Genomic DNA, 24,125 nt, shown 5'->3' on the forward strand with positions numbered 1-24,125 from the left:
TCAAAAGTTACAACCCGGCGACCAAACGTCCGTTCTACCAAACGCCCGTTCTACCAAACGTCCAGTCGACCAAACGTCCGGTCGACCAAACGTCCGGACGTCCGGTCGACCAAACGTCCGGTGGACCAAACGTCCGGTCGACCAAACGTCCAGGGACCAAACGTCCGGGGACCAAACGTTTTTCGACCAAACCTCCGAGTACCATGAAAATACAATGGGGAGAATTATGTTATATATATAGTATACTGCTAGGTCACGGCCAGCTGTAAGTTCATGATGGAAGTTTTAATATATAGACATAGCATATTGAATTTGAGACTGGTTGCTAGAAAGTTGCACAAAAATTGCACTTTCATGTAATAACTATTACTTGGAAGATTTGTATCCTACATATGTAATTGAAGTCTGCCATTTAGAGAAGAAAGGACAAACTACTTAAATTGCATTCAACAATTTGAGATGCACTTTGCAAACATCTTTATTGCATTGCATAATGTATGTCGGTCATTTGAGGATGACATAAAACAAAAAGTGATAGTCAAATTAACACAAACAGAGAAATGACTGACTTTTACCTTATGCACAATGTACAAATCAAAGGCAAGAGTTCTTGAGAAAATTCATTCATACTATATTTTTCAGACTAATGAATGGACAATATGTTAGACAATAAAATGGAGCTCAATGCTAAATAGACATCTGTTAATGTAACATTAACAAATGTACTCAGATAAATATGGACTAAACAATCAAGCCTCAATCTCACTAACTATCAAATCTATTGTAGTCTTCATTTTCAGTATCAATACTGAACAATTCCACCAACAGTAGCCTTCTCGAAAACTAAAACGTAAGTCGCATGCACAGCCAAACTATGGAAAAAACTGAATCATAGCCTGGAAGATACAGTATATCACATGGGATGAAGTGTTGGGACACCTGTCTGTTACAAGCAGCCTACAGGAAAAGGGAGATGGAAGTCACTATGGAATTTATCCTTATGTTCCATCAAGAAACACATTATTCTGGGAATTGTAATGTATTTGTGGAAAATTGTCAAGGTATGGCCTTTTCCCCCACTGCTCCCACAATTGGGAAGCAAAGAAAAATGATGAATTACAATTGAAGGAAACTAATAGGTGTAGCCCAGCTCCTGGTTGGCCAAGGAAGGTGTTTCATCATGTGTTGGTATAAATCCCAATGCTACCTGTCAGTCTGGTTGCCCGTAGAGAAGCCTACGGTCAAGATGGTTAGGAGGATTGGCTAATTTACAACCTCTCTGAGTAGCTGCCTGAGCACTGACAAACTCTGCGGGGATTGCTAGTTGGACCGACTACTCATCTTCCAGTGGAGATGAACAAAGGGGGGGTTTGTTCCACTGGGAGCCTGCAGGCAGTGAAGGCGACTAAGGCGACTTCCCTTCACTGAGACGGAATAAAAGCAGAAGCAAGAGTGCAACCGAGATTCAGTTGAAGAAACTGATAACTAGTGAGGAAAGCAAGGTAAGTTAAGAAAGAGAAAAAGGTGGAGCGGACCACAGACAGACAAAAGGAGATGGCACATGACAATGGTGGTTAAGCTTTTTATATCAAGTACCACGAACATGATAAACCTTAGAATACAGTTTCATAATCAGCCTAATTATTCATCAAAAACAATAAAATGACACTCTAATTACAGATCCAAATTCTACTAACAGATCTATGAATTGTTTTAGCATGTGCACTAAATGGTAAATTATGAGTAGAGATGTCCCGATCACATATTTTGGGATTTTTTTTCTAAATTGTTTGATTTTTTTTCTTCTTCGATAATGTCCTTGAACATCGAAGTTATTTTGCTACTTTACAGCTGTAAAAAAATCAAATAGATACATAAAAAAATGTTTTTCCAAACAATAAGATATTCTGAAAATGATGTGATTGGGTCCAATTTCCAAACATCTAATCAGCTCGGGGAGATCTTTAATTATAAGTAGTATTAGTAAGTAGGCATTATGTGACACTGTCTAAAGCATGGAATGGAGAATCAAGTTTCCCTAAAGACTAGATGAGGCAAGATAATGAAGAATATTCATCTTAGATTAATGTCTCAAAACTCTATCAATGCAAATTGCATTACTTGCAGTGTAATTGTTGAGGGATCACTCATCTCTGTTTTTGTGATCAGAGTACAAACAGCTGCAGGCCACATCTGGTCCCCAGCTGCTGGGTTAAAAATAAAAATTGTTGAGGTTTGACATTTTCTTTTTTTAACAAGCATTTTATTGCTTCTATTTACGATTACTTTAATCTTGTCCCAACTTCAAATAGGAATTCATTTTTGTGACAGATTTTTTTCCATGCAAAAGGATCCAATGCGCTATGGGCAAGACCCTACATAAAATATAAGGGCTATAGGAACGAAGAAAAAAAAAGAATGATTGTATGAAGCAGTAAAGTTCAGTGAAGGTTGAATGATGAAAACAGGTCGGAATCGGTCGGAAAGGAATGCTGCTGTTTGTGCAACCAAGACACGGGAGGAGAATAAAAAGATGTTGATGGGAGAAAAAGATCAACTGATGGAGAAAGAGAATGAAGCGCAAAAAAAAGAGTCCTACGGAGTCAGTTGCTCCTCATCAGCAGCCATGCTGTCAGAGATCTTCACCATAGCAACAGTGAGTCATAGCATTGGTAAACAGAGGGGATGTTTTCTAAACCAAAAGGCTGACAGGAAGATTGGCTGTGACATCATTTTGTTTTCACAAGAATAGCACACCGAATCCTGCTCGGCAACACATGTAGTGATTTTGTTCTTTCTGGTAGAAGGCCCATTTTTAGAGGTTAGGTTAAGACTTGACATGACTGTCTGTGTGAGTTGAGTACATTAGCCTAGAGTCGTCTTCAACGGGAGGGTTATTTGTGCCTCTGTCATAAATGTCTTTTTTAAGTACATGTTGAATTTACATAATCATGTAGTTGGAACAAAAATCATGAGGTTGCCTGTTTTCTATTTTCGGACAATTTTCTCTATTTAATTGTTATTCGTGAAGGAATGCATGACATCACACGTAAAAAAAAGACTAAAATTAGGAGCAGTCCTCAAGCACCAGGAACTAAAACCACAATGATAAACAAACAAATACATTTTTCTTGTGCAGTGTCAGTCATAACTGAGGGGTATTTTTTGAAGGCATTATATCTTTGATTAAATCAAGCGTTCCCAACATTTTATTGAGTGGCTGTGCCTAATGTTGTGGCTGCTGAGTGCAAGGCCAAAAACAGTCTTTTATGAACACTGTTTTTATTTCTGACATGTCAATTAAATAGAGTGACAAGACACATTTTGCTTACAAAAAAAGAATAGTAATAACCCAGTCAGCACTCTCTTAAATACAAATTCACATCAGCAAAAACTTGAAGTCTTTTAACAGCACAGTACCCACTCAGATCAGCAGTGATCGACATAACCACTTCCAAAACTAAGCACTATAACATACTATTTCCAGTACATGGTGAGCAAGTTATACCAAGTGAATGATGTAAACCACTGCTGTTTTCTCATTGTTTGGGTGGATTTGTCCATTGTTGTGATTTCTAAGAAATGGATAAGAATGATTACTATATGTTACATTATTATAGTAGACCATATAGATGCATGTTCTTCAAATGTTTCAATTTTTAGCATTTTCCTTCCCCACGCTGTCATTCTTACACGAAAAGCTGAACCAAGCCTCCCAACAAAGGCACATTTAAGCATACTTTAAATATAACTACATTTTGCAATCAAAAATTGTGGAATCCTGCGCATAATTTTTTTAATCTAGATTTCTGTCAACTTTTCACTTTTGTTCTCTTTTTTCTTCTTAAAAGGTATAATTTTAGTCTGAACCCTAACCATTTTCCCTACTCATTAGGACAAATAAAATCCCCCAAAAATGGTTAATTGACATAATGCGTAACACATGGAGAATAAGGTGAAGAGATAGAGCTGTGTAAATTTTTTTAAATGGTTTTCTTAACTGTTTTTCTGAACCGCTTTATCTTCATTAGGGTCGCAGGGGGTGCTGGAGCCAATCCCAGATGTCTCCGGGCCACAGGCGGCGGTGGACACCCTAAATCGGTGGCCAGCCAATCGCAGGGTACACAGAGACGGACAACCATGCACACTCACACCCATAACTAGGGACAATTTAGAGTGTCCAATCATCCTACCATGCATGTTTTTGGAATTTGGGAGGAAACTGGACTACCCGGACGAAACCCATGCAAGCCCGGGGAGAACATGCAAACTCCACACAGATGGACATGACCTGGATTTGAACCCAGGACCCCAGAGCTGTGAGGCCGACGTGCAAACCACTCGCGACACCAGGCCACCCTGACACAATATAAAATGATATAATTTAGGATGGGCAGCCCGGTGGGTGAGTGGTTAGCGAGTCGGCCTCTCAGCTCTGGGGTCCTGCGTTCAAGTCCAGGTTCGTCCACCTGTGTGGAAATTGCATGTTCTCCCTAGGCCCGCGTGGGTTTCCTCCAGGTACACCAGTTGGTTTCCTCCCACATTCCAATAAGGCTGATTAGACACTCTAAATTGCCCCTAGGTATGGGTGTGAAAGTGCATGGTTGTCCGTCTCCTTGTGCCCTGCAATCGGCTGGCCACTGATTCAGGGTGCCCCCCGCCGGGTGCCCATAGTTACCTGGGATAGGCTCCAGCACCCTGCGGGACCCTAATGAGGATAAAACGTTTAAGAAAATGAGATGAGATGAGAATTTAAGATGTAAACACCTGCTGTTCACTCTGCTATTCACAAAAACCCACAGCAGCAGATGGCAACCAAGATGATGACAGGGGTAAACTCTGTGGCATGTGGAAGTGTATGCAAAGCATTAACAGAAATGTTTTTTATTTTTTGTCAAAACACCAAAGTAGATTGAAAACAATTATGTTTGATACATACACGCAAGTTACTTTAAGACTTCCTCTAGGTACTTCATATGAATACGTGAACAACAAATGGGAGTGAACCATCAATTGTGGCAGACTTTGTAATATTGTCAGTGTATAATCACGAAAATGGCAATTTACACCTTTAACCTCAAAGCATATCTTTTGTGCAGTGACTCATTCTTTCCTTGACCAGATGTAAGTTCACTCTCAATCTTCCTCCAGCAGTTTTGTGAGGTGACAGAGTGCTACAGTATACGCTATAATGAATAGAAGGCATTTCACATGGATGCACACCATCACCTTGCTGTTGAGTTGTCATTGCCGCCTCACTTATTACAGCCCTTCTCCCTTCCCCCTTTGGAATTGTCTCTGCACGGCGATCGTTTTAGCTTTCTTTTTGTGCATTCTGTTCTTTAAAATGGTTTTCTCGACATCACTCCAAGCAGTGGAAAATCCAATGCTATATTCTGCGGTTCTGTCCCTCTTGGATGTATTAGCTGCATTAGGCTGACATCAAATCAATAGTTAAGAGCGAAGCAGTAGCAGCTTCAATATTTTTATAAACTTGATGAACTTTTAGAATTCAAGCTCTCATCCAAACCAGAAGAAATGGGTAACCATACGCGTTGATAAGACTAATGTAAAACAAGTAACTGATGTGTCTTAATGTAACAGTTATTTGTTGCTATGTTGTTTTAAAGATAAGATTACTTGGCACCTTTCTGATTATTTGTAGACCAAAATGAGCACTCCTGAAGCAAGGGAATAACCCGCTAATGGGTAAGAAGAAAAGGCGTGCACATGCTATTCCATTTTAGTCCACCCAATTTATTTGACTGCACACATGAGTGATCACTAGACGGGCAGTCGAAGTCATTGTGCTTGAGTCGTGCACTCACTTAAAGATAAATGAAATGCACCATGTCTGTTTTTGTCTACTACAGATTTGTGTCTCTGTGTTTTATTTTAACAATTGGAATGCAAAAATACAAGCATTCAGTTGAATTCACACAGTGACGACCCATAGAGCTGTAATGGAAGTGGGACTGAGTAAAAATGTGTAAAATTGGTGTGACGACTATATGGGTTGACAAAAAAATGTTTTTTAAGCACGTAATCACTGCCAATTTAGTAACAGTAGTGATTCAGGATGAAATTCACAGTATTCCAGCTGAGACGTTGCAGCGGTCAATGAGGAATCTGAACAGCAGATTTTAACAAATGAAAACTCTATTCTATCTTAAACAGCATGTTTTAAATGTTTCAAATATGTTTTTGTATCACTTTTGGTAATATTGAATTGCTAAAAAGTTGCAGGTCTTTTTTGTGTCACCTGGTATAAACAATGGCCAAAATTAAACATTGTATGTTTCAAGATTACATTGTATGGGCAAAAGAAACAGTCATAAAATGAAAGAAGGGTTTTATTTCTGACCCGCTTTCATTTTAAAGTCATCTCTTATCTTGATATCATCATCCATCGCCCTGCCCTGTCTGTCTTTTTAGGTCATAAGCATATTTTTGTTAGAGAAGCTCCTATCTCTATCACTTTCCCATCTGTTCTTGAAATAATTTCAAACACTACTGCTCCTGCCATCTACTTTAACTGTTCTGATTCCATTCCGCCACCAGAAATGCAGTTCTCTATTCATTGAAACAGCTTTTGATTGTACTCGTTCATTCACTGATTAAATACAGACACAAATCTAAACATAGCTGCTCAAATATACGGTTGAAATAAAACGTTCTTGCAATGTTTCTCAGCACTATGGCTGTTAATTGCAAGTGTCGAGACTCTAGCAACTACTATAACATTCATACTTTGAGGAAGTGCATTGAGGCTACCGATAGTAGCATGACCGGAGTTGGAAGTGGAGCTGCTTGTTTAGTGGACCCACCCTGACCGGCACAAAGAGGGGATGACGCCCTCTCCCACTACCAGCCAATGCAGAGATTACTATGATTGGCCAGCTGGATGACCTTTGATCCCAGTCATATTGTGCTCTCAGCTGAGCCAACCCTTGGCCCCTCCAAAGCGGTGCATGTGGATGAGAAACAAAAGACAGCCAAGACCTAAAGTAGCAATAAGAGCTGTACAACGGGAAATGGTCTAGGCGGATGTGGAAAGTCAGCATACGCGCGTGGAATGTATGCATGTGGTGGATTAGCAGTTGGGTTTATTCATGATAGTGTTCCAGCTTTTGGCTTCATCAAACCCACTTTGTCCATAGAAACCTTAATGTTTTCTTACTTTAGATTCCCATCTCAATTCCAAAAAGCAAAACTGAGCCTTAATTTAGACCACATGTCCACAAAGTGGTGGGCCGGGGGCCAAATCTGGCCCGCTGCATCATTTTGTGTGGCCCGAGAAAGTAAATGATGAGTGCCAACTTTCTGTTTTATGATGAAATTCAAATGAAGATTGTAGATTATTTCCTGTGTTTCCTTATTGTAAATCAATACTTGCAAAAATTTGTACTAATTTGAATGTCCAAAAATGATCTATCGATTAGCACGATTGAGAAAGCTGTCAATTTATTAATCGATTAATTTTGGCAGCCTAGTTGGAAGACATAGCAGCCCTCCGGATGTAATCGAAACTACCATGTGGCCCGCGACAAAAAATGAGTTTGACACCCCTGATTTAGACCATAAGCCGCATCACGACAAAATAAATGAATAAATAAATAAACACTTACTGAATCTAATCTTGGACCAACGTTAAATTACATATAAAAAAACTATCATTGATAACATGTGTCAAGTGTCACTACAATCATTCAGCTCTTGATATGCACCATAAAAGAAGAGGTGGTCTTAGTCTTAAACAGATTGGGGGTAAACAGACCAAAGACATCTAAATGAACAAAGAAAACTGGTGTAGTATCAATAAATGGAACAAAAGGAAACGTACAACACAGGAAAACTATGCCTAGGGCAAACATGTATTAATATTTGGTCAGAGGAACACTTCAAACACTTCAACACAGGGAACACATTTACCCAGCAGACAGAATTATTGTTCTGGAAGTCCCTCTGCGGTAATAACACAATTTTACTCAGAGGGAGGTTGCAAATGTTGGCATTATCGTTTGTACAGAACTACTTTGGTCTCATGTTAAAGATGCTCGTGTTAAGGCAAGGTAGTATGAATCAGGAGCGCAATATGAAACGTAATCAGGTATCATCTTTATATATTACATATAGAGCACCAATTTATTGTAACCATTTATGGAAACAGCATTATTCTAGCCCCAAATATAACCTTGATCAATGTTTACACACACACACACACAGCAGGAAACCTTTTGTTTATATTTTTGAAGCTCCTTGTCAAACAGACTTACAGAATGTCTGTAAGATACACGGAATGTCAGGACTGTTGCAGGCAGCGACACAAAAAATAAAGAAAGAATAAAAACAATACAGTAGTCGCATACACATTAACAGCTGCTCTTCATACACAACTCTATCAGTGTATACAGAAGCCTACGATAAAATGTTCATCTTTTTATTAAAGTACTAGTACAGGGGTGGGCAAACCGGTCCTCGAGGGCCGCTGTGGGTGCAGGTTTTTGTTCCAACCGATCCAGCACAGACACTTTAACCAATAACATTTCTGCAGAAAACAAGAAGCACCTGACTGCAATCCAACGAATGCACTTATAGGACACCAGATTGGTGAAAAGGTGTCCTCTTTAAGGGTTGACGTAAAAACCTGCACCCACTGCGGCCCGTTGTGGAATAGTATGCCCCCCCATACTAGATGAACAACTGCTAATTGATCCTAACAAATGATCTCAAGCTTTATGAAATTACTGACTAAAGCTGTTTGAAAGCTAACCTCGCTTCTAGACCAAACAGTACATCATCTACACACTTAAGCTTACCCATGCATATTTGCCCTCAAGAGTGACCAAAACCTCTCCCAGTTTAATATGTCACTTTCCTGTTAGATCCCGAAACTGTCCACACAAGGTGGTTTGTGGCCCATGGGATAGGGTGTCTTAAATCTTACATCTACTCTCTTGCACAGCATGGAATTCTCTTCTGCTTTCTTGGGCAATGGGTCGGAACACCCCCCATAACAGCAGTACTCTCAAAGGAATGTCATGTCGTAGAACAGATGGATGTCTATAGACAATGGAATTCCATGTACATATTCTTTTGCCCTTACACAGAGGCATGCACCCTAACTGGAAGCCTTGAACAAACAATCAGTGATAATAATAATCAGAGTTTGCATGTTCTCCCAGGGCCTGCGTGGTTTTTCACCGGGTAGTCCGGTTTCCTTCCACATTCCAAAAACATGCCCGGTAGGCTGATTGAACACTGTAAATTGCCCCTAGGTATGAGTGCGAGTGTGAACATTTGTCCGTCTCCTTGTGCCTTGCGATTGGGCGGGCACCGATTCAGGGTGACCCCCGCCTCTGGCCCGAATTCAGATGGGATAGGCTCCAGCACCCCCTTGCCACCCTTGGGAGGATAAAGCGGTTCAGAAAATGAATGAGTGAATCTCATCTCATCTCATCTCATTTTCTGAACCGCTTTATCCACATTACGGGGACGCTCTAGCCAATCCCAACTGTCTGCGGGCCAGAGGCAGGGGACACCTTGAATTGGTGGCCAGCCAATCGCAGGGCACAAGGAGACGGACAACCATTCACACTCACACCCTTACCTAGGGGAAATTTAGAGTGTCCAATCAGCCTACAATGGATGTTTTTGGAATGTGGGAGGAAACTGGAGTACCCAGAGGAAACCCACGCGGGGAGAACATGCAAAATCCAATGATTGAATGAATGAATAATAATAATCATCCATGATTTCTTATTATGGACCACCATATTATGGTGAGCCCTCTCTTCAGAAAACAACCAATGAGGTCGAGATTATTTGGCAAACCATGGGAGTGGAATAGAAGTTGAGAGGAACTTCAGACAGGTAGAAGGATAGTCCTGGGTCATGAAATTCTTGTGGTTTGTAAGTGACAAATGTCAGTAAGTAAATAGACTGGAACCCCAACAATAAAGTCATACTAATTAAAACAAAAGTCACAACAGAAAGTTCATGATAGCAAATAAACAATAGAGACGAACAGTATGGATTTTCATGCATCATAGGTAGGAAATTTCCTTTTTGAATGCAAAGCAAAGTTTCACTTTGAAGTAGTTGTCATCTTCCATGGTGGATTAAAAACAAAACGGTAGGATCACATTCCCAATCATTAACCACACGCGGCAGGAAAAGTGGAAACGCAAATGGCCCATACAATGACACTCACCATCTCTACTGCGATTTCCAAAGTGGATCGTGCCATTGTTACGCACATACAAGCTCATTCATCACCAAGCAACATTAAGTAAGAGGGATGTCAGATTTCACTGCATTCCGCCAACTCACCCAAAAAAACGACGGATGGTCGTCTCCTTTCAGTAAATCCAGCGAAAAGGCAATTCTGTGATATTTCCCAAGATGCCAAAGATCTTCTCCACCCGCTGTAGGACGGCAAAGTACGGGGTCGGGTTAGGCGTAACTCGAGCAAGCTGAGGCTCTTTCTCACTCCAACTCGCACACACGTAAACACGGCATTACCATAACACAACCTTGAAGCTAAAAATCACGACAAAACGCGGCTTTCGGGTTCGTGTGTTCAATTCTGACTCTCAGGTGCTTTTCCCGTTCCCTGCGTGTGCACTTACTGGGCTGCTCTCCTCCGGCTCCACCCGTTAAGACTGCCTTCCCAGTGCGCCCATTGGCACACGCGGCCGGACATGCAAATCCACACTTCCCATTGATGTTTTCCAGAAAAGACAAGGGAGAGGGGGTACAACGCAGGCGTGTTTCCATCGCTCCACTGCGCCACTGTGCGGTAATAAGCCACCCACCGTGGCAAGTATCCACTCCACTTGACGTCACCTCACTTAAACACGTAGTGGAAAGTACACATGGAAAGAAAACCGGTATTAAAAATCCTGGATTTTGTGTTTTTTTCTTTCGGACCACGTGTATTGTGGAACGTCGCCTAAAAAAACTTTACCATTTACTAGTATGCATGGTTACTCGTTTCGTTTAAGTGTGCCAAGTCAGGGTGCCCCGGTCTACTGCCCACGGTTGGCTGGAATGGGCTCCAGCACCCCCGCCACCGTGCTGACATGACATGAACATGACATAATGAATGAATATACCGGTGTGTGTCCGTGTGTGATTACAGTCAAGCCATCAGACGTGCGTGTTTTCGTGGTCAAAGAAGATCAAAATAGCCCGCCCGCGTAGTCGAAGCATTACGGTAAATCCATTCAAAGTAGACGCGTGACGAGGCAGTTGACTTCCGTGCGCTTAAACCCTCCAAAATACTCCCAACAATCAAAGAAACAGCACCATAGAGCCCGAGCATTGTCTTATTTTGAAAAATGAAATAAAATTACCCGTTTAAAAAACACACTTCAATCCACGAGCACAATACTATATGATTTTTTTTCATAATTTCCAGACAAGGGGGACAGACCTCCCAGAATACTCACATACTCAAAATTATGTAATTTCACAGATTACATTTCTAGAAAAATTCTAAAAAAATATATATATATAATATAATACTATATTAAAAAATATATATGTATATTATATATATATGGCCTCAAGTCTCCGTGCATTCGTAAAAGTAGTAACACAAAAATACCCATTAAATAAAATGTATCTAAATCTGTATTTTGTACTTAAATCCTCATAATGATCCATTTCCAAAGGCCGTTTGCCACCATTGTCCGTTTACCGTTTGTCTAATAACTAAATGAAGTTTGCCCATGCAAAGGTTAGTTGCCAAAACCTAATTGCTTGCAAAAAATGCAGTGTGAAAAGGAACCGCACCCAAAAAGTTCAGATCAAAGAAAGGACTTTCCTGGTCTGTATACGCCCTCAAATACAGCCATTCCAACACAATACTGCCCAGTTTAATTGTATACATTTCAAGATTCTAAACTGCTGTAAATAAAAAGGCAAGGATGGCTGCCTATCTAACAAGGAACCTTTATTCAGTAACTGCTGTTTGCCAAACTATGCATCAGATCCGACACAATCATGGCAATATAATTTGCATTGGCTGGCTTTTTTTTCTCACACTATCACAACACTGATCTCATCGCTGTTTTATAAAAAACACATTTGACAAATACAAATAGAGCATATAAACATTCATTTTCAGTCAACTGTTTCAATACATTTTGAACAATAAATAATCAAGTGATTCAAGCTGCAGTAAGATTTTCAATGCAGACAGTAAACAATAAGTACAACAGTAATATTAATGGCAGCAAAATGTGACAATTCATCAGTCAACTTCTGATTATAGGGAGGGGTGACATTACCCTGCCCTGAGCAGATGATTAGGCCGTGCACGTTGACGGCCAGGAAGGCTACTGGTTTAGCTTTTGGACATGTACGCACCAGAAAAGGAGAGTAAGGCAAATGAGGAAAGTTTCACAGGTCGGTTCGATCTAGAAAACGTAGATCTTGTCCCTCTGGACAGTGTCGAGGTCATCGTCCATGGTGAGCAAAACCTGAAGTGAACAGTGAAGGAGTTTATCTTTTTTTTGTTTTCTTTGAAGACAACTTTAAAGATAGTACTTACCAAGAAGGATCCAAACATGGCGATAGAGGAGAGAAAGTGCCAAATGTCGTGGTCATCAAAGAATGAAAGGAGAATGCAGTCTCTGTTGTGCTCACGTGATTCTGCTGGTGTTTTCTGTTGTTGAACATTGCAAAGAACACTGTAGTATTACATCTTAAAGCGAGGAAAAGTTTCACCAATTGACTGTATCTTATCCAACTAGGATCTTGTGTACAATTTAGCTTGAAACCTCTAGTATGCGGTTAATGAAAGACGACTGAATAAATGTACAGTTTGATAATAACTCTGACTCTAACTTGGACATCAAGAGTGTGAAATAATTGCTGAAATGGCTTTCCACAGTGTGTGTGCAAAGTAGACCAACCTGCCAGGTACTGAGACCCTGGAAGAAGAAATAGAGGGCAAAGCCCCACACCACAGCGGTGAAGAGAATACACACCAATGCCAAACATTGGATTTTCTCACCGCTGCGCAGCTGTAACACAAATGGGACATGTTCAGAAAAAAAGCAAGTTCAGACACTCAAGTGCGAAATGATAAGGACCTTCATAATGATGTAGAAGGCAAAGTACAGGAGAAGGTTACAAATGGCAATTGCCAGCAGGTAGGATGCAAAGTCGTTGGGTCTCTCGATCAGACCGTAGGCGGCGCTGCAGAAGGAACAACATATTTCAGTAAGTACCACACACACACACAGACATAGACGCCGGTTTACTTACAGAGACCAGTTTACTATGTTCCCCATCACGAGGAGAACCATGCGGTCCTAACAACACACAGAACATGATTGAAGAGGCTTAAGGACTACTTTTCCTCTTCATTACTACACTAAAACAAGTGAACAATTTCACACAACACTGTATGCGGTGATCACTCACAATGTACATGGGCCCAGTGCATTGTCGGATGCAATCTGTGTAGACCACGTAAACCATCCTGCGCAGAATTCCCGAGTCTAAAACCGAAATGATTGGGAATGTGAAATGAACACTAATGTCAACTAAGGCTCTTTTCAACTCTAGTTTGAAAAAATATATATCTTTTTTTAAACACAAGTTTAAAAGCATTAGCTCGACACACAATCCCTTCTGTGCAATAACTTTGGGGTGTGCAATAACAATGTGCAATATCTTAGATTGTGCAATATTTTAGAATTTACCTTGCCCGGACGTGACTTTTTATATTTTTTATATTACTTTTTTATGTTTTTACTGGGAAAACGCACTTTGTGGAGTAGCACCACCAATTTCGTTATACGCAGCTGTGTATAATGACAATAAAGCTTTTTTAAGTTTACTCACAGCAAGTACAAAGGGCTTACTTACCAAGTCTCCACCTGCCCATGTAGTATAGCTGCGTGCTGAGGAGTAGTGTAGCCAATATGTGGATGACTGAGAAAACAATCCAAAACCCAGTGTTTCCCCTCCCGAAGACCTGCAAATGATCAAAACAATGCACATGGATCCCACTTCCGAACTGTTGCGTTTGCCACTTGAGCGAACGTACCACTCCGAGCACTGAGAAGAAGATGACTCCTGCCAGGCAGGCATAAGCTGTGTAAGCACTGGCGTTGATGTCAGGGTGTCGCTTCTGGTACAGCTTCAGCATACACAGGCCAGCAATCATATACATAAAGGATGTGTCTGCAAAAACATCCAAGGGCGTAAGGGTTAAGCACCCTAGGTACAAGGCGGAAAAATAGTGCACACCATGCAGCGCGGGAATGGTGTAATGAAACGTGTCATGTTACCAAACTGGAAGTTAGTGTAGTTGGGGCAAACATGATAGCAGGCGCTGAGTAGGCCCTCCATCATTAAAGCAGTGCCCATTGCATAAAAGAGACCGAAGTGCTTTGGAATGCCACATTCCTAAAAGAAGGGATGAACAACAACGTAAGCCCGGTTCTATTACCATTTTACTAAAATGTTTTCACCTATGTGTCAAAGTCAAGATTTTTTCTTATATCTGCCCAAATTTAAAACAATACAGGGAACATTTAGGTCACAATGTCATCCACCTACGATATTTTGACCTCACAATGTCTTGTCCGCCATCAAATGTTTTTTTCTTAATATATGTTAATTATGTGTATATGATATAACAAAATCCTTAGTATCGATCAATGTTTTCCTTTCAATTTGTTTCTATTCATTACTATTCTAACCCTAATTGAAATGAAGTAATCAGAGCATCAGAGCACTGGACAGCTCTATATTTTCGTTTTCTCATTTTCATGACCAGAGCGTTAACATTTTTTTTGCAGAGTAAAGTATAATATATAAATCATATCAATTTACCAGCGCATTGACTTCATTACAGGCTAGGGCTCGATTATGGACGATGTCTCTCTTGAGGACGATGAAGAGGAAGAGAAGGCCCAGCATCACGTAGCCCAAATTGCTGAGGATGTTGTTGAAAGCACTGCGGAATATAGCAGTTACATGTCAATTGTCACACCACAGAGGGAAACAATGTTGAAGTAATGTTTGACCCGGTACAAACCTAAGTGCCCCCAGAGGGTGGGCACACATGAAGTTGTAGTAGCAAATATCCTGATTCCCCGTAACATTAACAACCTAATAAAAAAGACATTTACAGTTTAAATAAGGTACATGTTGTCTTTAGATGGTCTTCTTCCCCCTCCTTAACCTACCGTTTGATATGTAATGACCAGCTGGACAACAGGTAGAGCATAGAACACAGCAATGGTAGCGATGTTCCTGATGAGAATACAGCCACAACATGTTTTAGAATATTTTTTGGATCCAAACTAAAAATAATGGGTTTTTCAAAAACTAGGATAGACATGCTTCTCATGTTCTTACCAGAAGTAAATTTGATATTTCTTGCTGAGAACCCGCTTATCTTTGCGTGATAGGTCAGACACACAAAGATATTTCTGTCATCAGCACATGGAGACAAATTATTAGTAGTTGGCAGATTAAGAGCATTACACAAATGTCAAAGCAAAGTTGACACCAAATTGAAATTCTGATTTTTTAAACAAATTTTAGAGAGGAAAATGATACATTTTCAATGCACTTGAAGTACTATATGGCTTGATTGATGCAGTAAAAGCGGAATTGAAAGCACACCTCTGAGTTGGGATCGATTCAATATCGCATATTTATAAAAGATTTCTGAAGATTATTTGAAAGAAACTGTTATTTTGTGTAGGTGGAAAATGTAAGACTGGCATATATTTTAGAACAACCGGAATAACTTAAATAAAAAAAGGTCATGCTGGTCATTTCCTACTCAGATTGTCTTGCAAACTCAATAAAAGGGCAAAAAAGAAATAGGTGTTGCCTGAAGAAAATACAAAGCTTGAATTTGAAGGTATTAGTATATCAGGCAAACAGTGTAGAAAATACAAACTTTTATATTTTATATAAAGGGAGCCCAGCTGTATTTTTTCATCTGATAAACCTGGACAAGGTTTTAAAATAAAAATAAAAATACTAGTCAAGCGCATGTCCCTTGCGTGAATCTTATTGATAGTAACTTATATTGGATAGGGGTAGACATTTTGTTGATTACCAGACATATTATTTTAAATACAAATGATCTGAAAATGTTTGCTTGCTGTACTGTAAACAACAACATCCAACCTGGCATATTTTGCATTATAAACAGTCAATATGGAAAATAACAGTTTTCAAAGTTCTGGCTTTTTAGTGTAGTTTTTAACACATTTCTTCACTTGAACACAAAACTTGCATTTTTAAAAGAAATAATCATGAGTAGTTGTAACTTTTTTTTTTTAATCCCACCTTGCCAATTTTTCCATAAATTCATAACTCTCAGAAAAGCAGTGCTTACCTTAGTGCGAACAATGTTTTTGTCTGAGTCAATGTCATCCAATGTGTCATAGTCATCCTCTTCTATGGAGCTCAATGACTCATGTCTTGTCCTTCCGATATTTTTCCAACCAGACCGCTCTAATATAAAAGAAAGTTTTTAGCTAACCAACCTGATGGATTTAAATCTGACAGCAGTCAAAATTGAAGACTGAGGATTCAAAGCATCTGATTTCAATCACATAATATTTCAGTGTAGCCAGATTAGAAGACCAGTTTCCCGATTGCAACAATACTCATTGATTGACATTATGACGATTAGCGCAGAACTGATTGCGACAACTACGTATGTAGCAGAGTGTCACCAATGTAGATGGCTGTGTGATGCAGTTGAGTGAGGTTTGCTCGACGTTTAATAGACTCCCTTCCTAATGAACAGACAACCAGAGGTATGTAGTGAGGGAGCAAAACCCAAGGAAGTAGTAGTTAATCCATTCCATTTGATGATACACTGCGGGAAAGACTTTGGTAGAAAGTGATGAGTCGGTTCAGTAATAAGGTTCTTACCCATGTAATTGTCAGCTGAAGTGGCACTGTCTATTGAGGGAGCACTTTCGGTGATTGCTTCTGAACTGACTGTGCTGTCTGTTGGAGGAAACATTGACTTAATTAAAGCACCAGAAACAAACGAAAAAAAATTGAAGAAAAACTCAAGACAAAATCAAAACTCACCAATAGACCCATATTCATTAGGCGAAGCTGCAATCTTGCCTGTATATGTTGACACATGTATTTAGTGATTATACGTACTGTGATTTATGCTATTGCATGGATATTATCGCCATGAAAATCTAACCATTTGCTGTTCTGTTTACGTGACAAAACCATTAAAATTATGTGAGTCTTTGTAACATCTTTATACCAATTATCCCCAATAATCCTAAATGGGAAGCTTTTGTTATATTACAGGCAAACGGCCAATCTAAAATAAAAGTTGTGCTTTGCTCCCACCTTGTGGTAAACATAGGCAATTAGAAAATATTTGGTGGCTCATCACCTACTCATTGATTTTTGCTATTCATATTAGAACATTGTCAAATTATTCACAAATTGTGAAACCCAGTCTGACATATATAAACAGATTAGGTTTACAAAAAACCCAATGTAGCTGACAGTAGAAGACATGAGAGAACATTCAAACAGAAATGGGATTGCAAAATGGCATGGATGTAAAATATTGTTGATTATGTTAGTAGTGTCTGTAATTAATTACTGTTGCACTCGATGAGCCAGCAAATTTCAACAATTCACTCATTTGTTGGTCAAAGCTAAATAAACTGCATGTTATGGCCATGAAACTGCATGCAAGCCAGATTCCAAAAAAGGTGAAAAACAATATGCATGTTTGTCGGACAAATAATTGATGCACTGCATTAAGTGAGAAGCAAATCACAAGTGTGTTTATACCATCTGCGTTATTCCCAAGCAGAGAGGCTACACCACACGTAAGCAGAGAGAGAATGAAAGATTGTAGCATTAATAAACACTCTGCATTCCTCTCATGTGAAACCTTATTTGATTTGTCTATTAGAGCGGGTTTACCTGTCTCAGCAGGTGATGTGTCAACAATATTCTGAAAATTTTCTCTCTTCTTGGCTCTGCATGAACAACAAAGCAAACAAATGCAAATTGGTTACATAAGTAGAGCAGTCTGACCTTCTTTTTTTCCCTAGAGATGTCAAAATCTCACCGTTTCTTCTGCAGGCAGGCCACCAGTGGAGTGAGCAGGTAGAAGGAGAGGAAAATACCCAGACAAAACAGCATGCCTATAACATACACCTCCGCTGTGCAGCCACAGATATTTTGTTAACAGTCATCATAATCGAGTTCAAAATACATTAGATGAAAAAAAAGACTGAATGTCAAATTTGCACAAAAGTAGCTTACATTTTATGGCCGGGGAGACGACAACATTGAGGGTTTTGCTGCGGTTACCAGCGTCGATCAATTCATCTGGGCGCAATGGGTAGAAGCGCAATGGACCACCACAGGCCTCGTCCTCTGTTTTTACCACTACCACCACATAAAAACTGTTGCTAGGGAAATCTTTTCTCTGAAAATAGGCAGTGGGTTTGACAAAAGTTAAATTTTCAACTTAAATTTAGGTGGGAAATTTTAGAAATTGAGATCTGAAATTGGGATCATGCAGTTTTTCATTTTACATTTTAACAATTACAAAAAATAACTTTCCGATACTTGTATACATTTTATGGAAAGTTTCCAAAATTTAAAATTCTCTGAATTTTTCAATGCTTTGGTGGATTAGGGATGCATACAACTAAAGAAGTACCTGCACTGTGATGGCGCCTTTTTTGGTCATAGTCTGATACATCCCAATGAAGGCTACATTATTGTCGAGGTCATAAACAGGGCACTGGAATTGAAAGAAAAACAAAGAAGTGTCAATTCTATAAATAGATGGGACCTCAACCTATCAGTCTCGAAAATATAAACCCAAATAACTACAATGGAAAACCTTTAGACAACTGTTGAATTTGAGAATAGCATTATCATAGTTGTACTTCATGCAAAAACCATTACACTTACAGAGAGAGAATATTACCTGAATGTCTTGGATAGACATTACAGAGCAGGGAAAATTCATGTCCGAGCTGACCTTCACAATCACAGTGTCCACCCCTTCAGGAAATGCATACTTGAAGTACTGAGAGAGGAGTCAAATGAATTTGGTAAAAGAAGGTTAATCTTTGAAGGGGGATTCAATATGCTCTGCATAAAAAGAATGGTATAATTTAAAAAAAGGCAAATTCCTAAGACCGTTAATAATGCAGAAAATTATCTTTTAAGACTAAAATGACCCTGATTGCAAGCACATACATGTGTTATCAAGTTTACACACGCACATGAAGACTTATAGACATAAACATAGGTGCATGATGCAATAGGTATTAGTAACAACACGGGAAAAGGCGGGCAATCTGTTCATTAGTGGGGGGGGGGGTTCAATTTATTGAACAAGATTCTTTCGACTGTCTGTCCCTTTAAGGTACTTAAACCTGAATCAGAGTCAATATCTCAGTTACAGAATAACTATACATAATAAAACATTAAATCCTCACAATATGGAAACTGGAGCAAAGTGTAAATTACAAAGCTGAAGTTCTGAGAAACAGGTTTGAATAAGAATGACTTCCTCTTTTTGTGTAACATTAAATTTTCCCAGAATGTTTTGCTGATTGTGTAACATTAAATCTTCCCACATCTTTTTGCTAAAACTACAGGCTGCTCACTCTATTCTTTTGCTCATACAGTAATTTCAACCACAGCTGTGTATACCTGAGGTTGAGACGGAGATGCAGTGAAGCTGAATGTGGTGTCTGTCCTGAAATAAATTTTAAAATAAATAATTAAATCAGACAAATGAATGGCAGTCAAGACCTAACACCTTTTTTCCCCATCAAGAACTAGTTTTCATTTGGCAGTTTACTTGAGCATGGTTAATCCTGATTTGTACTCATTACGGTATGAAACTGGCGAGGTGTTATAAAATGTGCATACCGAGTGTGCTTTTTGCTTGCTTTACAGTAATCCCTTGAATATCGGGGTTAATGTAGACCAGACATGGCCACGATAAACGAAAAACCGTGAAGTAAGATCACCCCTCTCATAACTACCTTTTTTTTTCTTCAGTGCCAAGTCCTGGTAGCAAGCGGAAGACAGGAGAGTGGCTTTTACATGCGAGTTTCAGAGTGGATTTTCACATTTTTATGAACTTAAAAAAATAATAATACTTTTTAAAAAAATAATTAATAGCAGAAAAAAAATGCGAAGAAGAGAAGTCGCGATAATCGAGGGAAGACTGTAAATGTGCTATTCATTCCAGTACCCAGAAACATGGACATCTGTGTTTTTTAAGTCCTTTCTATTCCTAATTTTGGACCATCAAAAACATCACGCCATGTCTTACATCATTTCTAGAGAAACCTGGGAAGTCACGGACCAGTTTGCGAGTCATTGCCACCTCTTGCAGGTCACACAGAAATACCATTGTCTTTTTCAACTCCTTCCCTCAGGTAGCTGGTGTCAATCCATACACGGGAAAACTAGCAGTTACTACAGCTTCTTCCCGCTGAGCTTTATAAACAGTTAAGTTACAATTTAATAGCGGCACCTTTCCAATATTTTGCCTCTCTGTTTTAACAGTACTACCATAATCATTGTTGTAGGCCTACAATGCAAAATACACAACTGTTGATGATTAGTATTCCACCATATTAAAATTCACCAAACTGGGACAATTAAAATGCTCAAGCATTTTTTTCCAAATCGGTTGTTACCGCAACAACAATCATCGCACTACATGTGACAAATCAATTCAATTATGCTGTTTTCTAGTCTTTACATTATCTTATTCAGGGGTGGCCAAGTCCAGTCCTCGAGAGCCCCTATTCAATCGGTTTTCCATGTCTCCCTCCACTAACACACCTGAATCAAATAATCGGAATCGGTATGACGCTTCTGGACAGCTTGCTGATGAGTTGATCATTTGATTCAGGTGTGGTAGAGGAGGGTGAAATGGAAAAGAGACTGGATAGGGGCTCCCAAGGACCGGGCCACCCCTGATCTAAATAATACATGAATACATGAAAATAATAAATTATGAAAATAGTACTGTACTGAATATTGCCTATATATGTGGTATAAAATGATGTCACTTACTGCAATGTAAAGCTTTCAACTCGGCTGACCCTAAGCTGGTAGTTCGTACCCTCACTGGAAAGGGTAGAGACATCCACAAAAAAGTATTGGGTCTCTGAAACAGCCCGTGTCGGAGGTTGGCATAATGTTCGGCCTAAATGATTATAGGGGTATTTTCTCTGGTATCTAGAGAGAATAGAGAAAAATAAATAAATAATTCAATTTAAAAAAAAGAATATTTAATACAAATTTCAACTAAAAATAGTTTGAGTTTATCGATCAAAAAAGATTACCATATTCAGATACATATATATATATATATATATATATATATATATATATATATATTCACACAATCTTTTCCCCTAGTTTTGCCAGAGGTGGAATTTATATGCCACAGCGGTATAAATGTGAAATTATTAAAGGGAGGAGCAGATCAAAATGGCAGGTTAGTTCTAAGTACGTGATCTTAATGCTAAACCAGTGTTTTTTTCCCACAAAATACTGAACCACTTTATCCTGACTAAGGTCGCAGGGGTGCTGGAGCTTAACCCAGTTGACTTTGGGCCAAAGGCAGGTGACATCCTGAATTGGTGACCAGCCAATCGCATGGAGACAAACAACCAGTCACGCTCACACTCATACCTAGGGGCGATTTAGAGTGTTCAATCAGCCTTGTAACAATAGTAACAAAAAAAGGAAGAAAAGCAGCTGATTTTAAGGCTTTTCATTTACATACAATGGGGAAAGACCTTCACATCAAGTAAGAAAAACATTACAGGATGTCCTCAAATGAGGACAGTGGATTAAGGACATTTTCAATAAGGCTCCTATCACGAGGCATTTTTTTTTTTAAGTAAGAAAAGGCCAGGGAGAATTCATTGAATCTTTTAGTGGATTGTATCTGTGTTGTCCTGCATCTCATAATCGCTCATTTTGGCCGTGTTATTGTCCTTTTGCGCCCATGCTCCGTGTCAGCCTCTATTGCTAACATGCTAAAAACAGGTTTCCTGTTCTGGCTCCAGCACCCCGTGCGACCCTAAATCTTTGAAAATAGCCTAACTGGACAGTACCCTGCCAAATCTAGCAATACTGCTCATGAAAAGGAGATCAATTACCGGTAATGTGGAATTTTGGAACGTGAAAGTCCAAAGATTTATTATGGCATTCAACTCAATGTTGTCTGGCCAAAGGCCTAGATGGGAAACACCGAGGCAAAGTCACTGTTCTGTTGCACAACTCCTGAGGGTGTGTAACACAATAATCATGTTACAAATGGACAGTTGGCGAGTGGCCTGGACTTCTAACCTCTTGTGAGAACCCACCTGATTATGCAAAACGTTTCAGCATTTTTGTTGAGAGATTCATTGAGGCATTGAAGTTCTTTTTTTTGTTTTTTTTTAAAGATTTTTTAGTATTATATATAAATTAGATATTGACCGATAAGGGTTTTTCGGGACTGATACCGATACCAATTATTAGTAGTAAGAGAAGGGCGATGGCCGATATTCATTTGCAGTAAAAGTGTAAAAGTTGGATTTAATAATCCAAGCCCTCAAATTCATAGAATTTATATATACATATATATATATATACACACACACATGTATATATATCAAACACAATCATCATAATCATTCATGACAACAGAGAAGAGGTGTAGATGACTAAAGTTTCCCCAAAGAAAATAAATCAAAGAGATAAAATACAAATAAAAAAGAATATCGACTTCTCATTTGGTACTGTGCTGCTTTTATTTTATACTTTCAGTTTTGTCTTCGTTTCTTTTAGTAGGACATTAGTGAAATCATAATGACAGGGAAGAGTTTTTACTCACAGTCCTCTGAGGATGAGGGGGACCTGAAAGGAGAGCACAGCTTGCTTCTGTCGCACCACAAAAAGGATGGGACTTTTCAGGTTCTGTGACAGAACGTCCACGGATACACGAACACCTTCGGTCTAAGGAGCAAACACAAACGCTGACATTTGCCACACATCAAAACATCAGAAAATCTGGAATGCTCTCTCCTACCTTGGTTCTGGTAACAGTATGATTGAAAGCATAGATGGTCTGATTTTGACTCGTAACTGTGTCGTTATAGATCATATCAAACTCGCCGTCTTTCTGAATCACGTTTTTGGGTTCGGCCAAAACAGCATTGCCGCAAGCCAACAGGGCCAAACACAGCCAAAGCAGGACTCCAGCATCAGCTCCAAAAGTGGTTTTATATCGAGATTTCCACAGACTCCCGAGCAGCATTTTCTTTCTCAGTCCTTGAAGCAGTCAACAGGACCCCGCTTCCGTGATTAAACTATGAAATGAACTGTGTCACGCCACCCCATTCAAATTCAAAACACTCCCATGTAAACAGGCTGACTGTGAAAACAGTTTCAGGTCCAGTCTTGACCCAAAATATCAAGTGCTAGCATCCGAACACTAGCGACAACATTATAACCGTCCCCTTACTAAAGACAACTGTCCACTCTCAAGTCACAAGTTCGTAGACAAGAGCATTGCAACAATATTGTACTATTAAAAAGGCGAACGCTGACAGGCTCCTCAGTTGTTGTGCTAGTGTTAGCATAGCTGGCTAGTCAGCAGCTCCATGTATGGCTCTGGAAGTTGAGAACGAAGATGTCGTTTAAGTAATCCAGCAACTCCGATTAAAGATTTCTGAAGTCGGAATCTTGCGTCCGGTTCTGGGGCGTTGTCGTGGATTCTACTGTGTATGTTTAAGTGATTTAGACTCAGGACATCCTCTTTACCTTTCCTGCGTGGGAAAACAAATATTGCATGACAATAGCGCCCCCACCAGGACTGATCCTTTTGTCTTCATCTTTATTCAAAACACACTTTATTGCGCAAAATAGCAGTATTATGCATGTACAGTAACGTAAACATGGACTTACTTCATGTTTTTGCCAAAATATTTACCACGCCGTTGTATAAAAAGCGATACAAATACATAGTCACGATGTACAGGCGCACCTCAATCAATTTAAATATCGTGGGAAAAATGAATTTATTCAAATGACAAACTCGAATT

At 39.4% G+C, this 24,125-nt stretch overlaps 2 protein-coding genes across 8 annotated transcripts in view; both read right to left on the reverse strand.

Moving 5' to 3' along the window:
• The window catches only part of numbl (NUMB like endocytic adaptor protein), a 48,332-nt gene extending 37,490 nt beyond the window's left edge, over window positions 1–10,842 (reverse strand). For 2 of the 5 annotated variants that reach the window (XM_077611058.1, XM_077611055.1), the window contains exons 1-2: window positions 10,525–10,603; window positions 10,333–10,427 (exon numbers count right to left, since the gene is read on the reverse strand). The gene's annotated coding sequence lies outside the window, so the exon portion shown is untranslated. The other 3 variants (XM_077611057.1, XM_077611054.1, XM_077611056.1) reach the window with 3 other exon arrangements.
• Window positions 10,843–11,938: 1,096 nt separating this feature from the next.
• Window positions 11,939–23,893, reverse strand: sidt2 (SID1 transmembrane family, member 2). 3 transcript variants are annotated; one of them, XM_077611791.1, is made up of 27 exons: window positions 23,111–23,893; window positions 22,916–23,037; window positions 21,100–21,264; window positions 19,717–19,762; window positions 18,983–19,084; window positions 18,710–18,793; window positions 18,307–18,472; window positions 18,110–18,203; window positions 17,962–18,017; window positions 17,827–17,853; window positions 17,088–17,130; window positions 16,927–17,000; window positions 16,725–16,787; window positions 16,382–16,500; window positions 15,385–15,458; window positions 15,213–15,279; window positions 15,062–15,135; window positions 14,857–14,980; window positions 14,310–14,427; window positions 14,066–14,202; window positions 13,885–13,993; window positions 13,438–13,514; window positions 13,279–13,325; window positions 13,104–13,209; window positions 12,924–13,034; window positions 12,560–12,673; window positions 11,939–12,488 (listed from the first exon to the last, which is right to left on the reverse strand). In XM_077611791.1, the coding sequence occupies exons 1-27, from the start codon at window positions 23,336–23,338 to the stop codon at window positions 12,426–12,428; spliced, it is 2,610 nt and encodes an 869-aa protein (XP_077467917.1). In that variant the 5' UTR covers window positions 23,339–23,893; the 3' UTR covers window positions 11,939–12,425. The 3 variants fall into 3 exon arrangements, with proteins under 3 accessions (XP_077467917.1, XP_077467915.1, XP_077467916.1); XM_077611789.1 differs by lacking the exon at window positions 16,725–16,787 and having other exon boundaries at window positions 16,927–17,004; window positions 17,092–17,130; XM_077611790.1 differs by lacking the exons at window positions 16,725–16,787; window positions 17,827–17,853 and having other exon boundaries at window positions 16,927–17,004; window positions 17,092–17,130.
• Window positions 23,894–24,125: the final 232 nt, after the last annotated feature.

This window comes from Stigmatopora argus, chromosome 10 (genome assembly GCF_051989625.1).
Source record: "Stigmatopora argus isolate UIUO_Sarg chromosome 10, RoL_Sarg_1.0, whole genome shotgun sequence".
Lineage (NCBI taxonomy): Eukaryota > Metazoa > Chordata > Actinopteri > Syngnathiformes > Syngnathidae > Stigmatopora > Stigmatopora argus.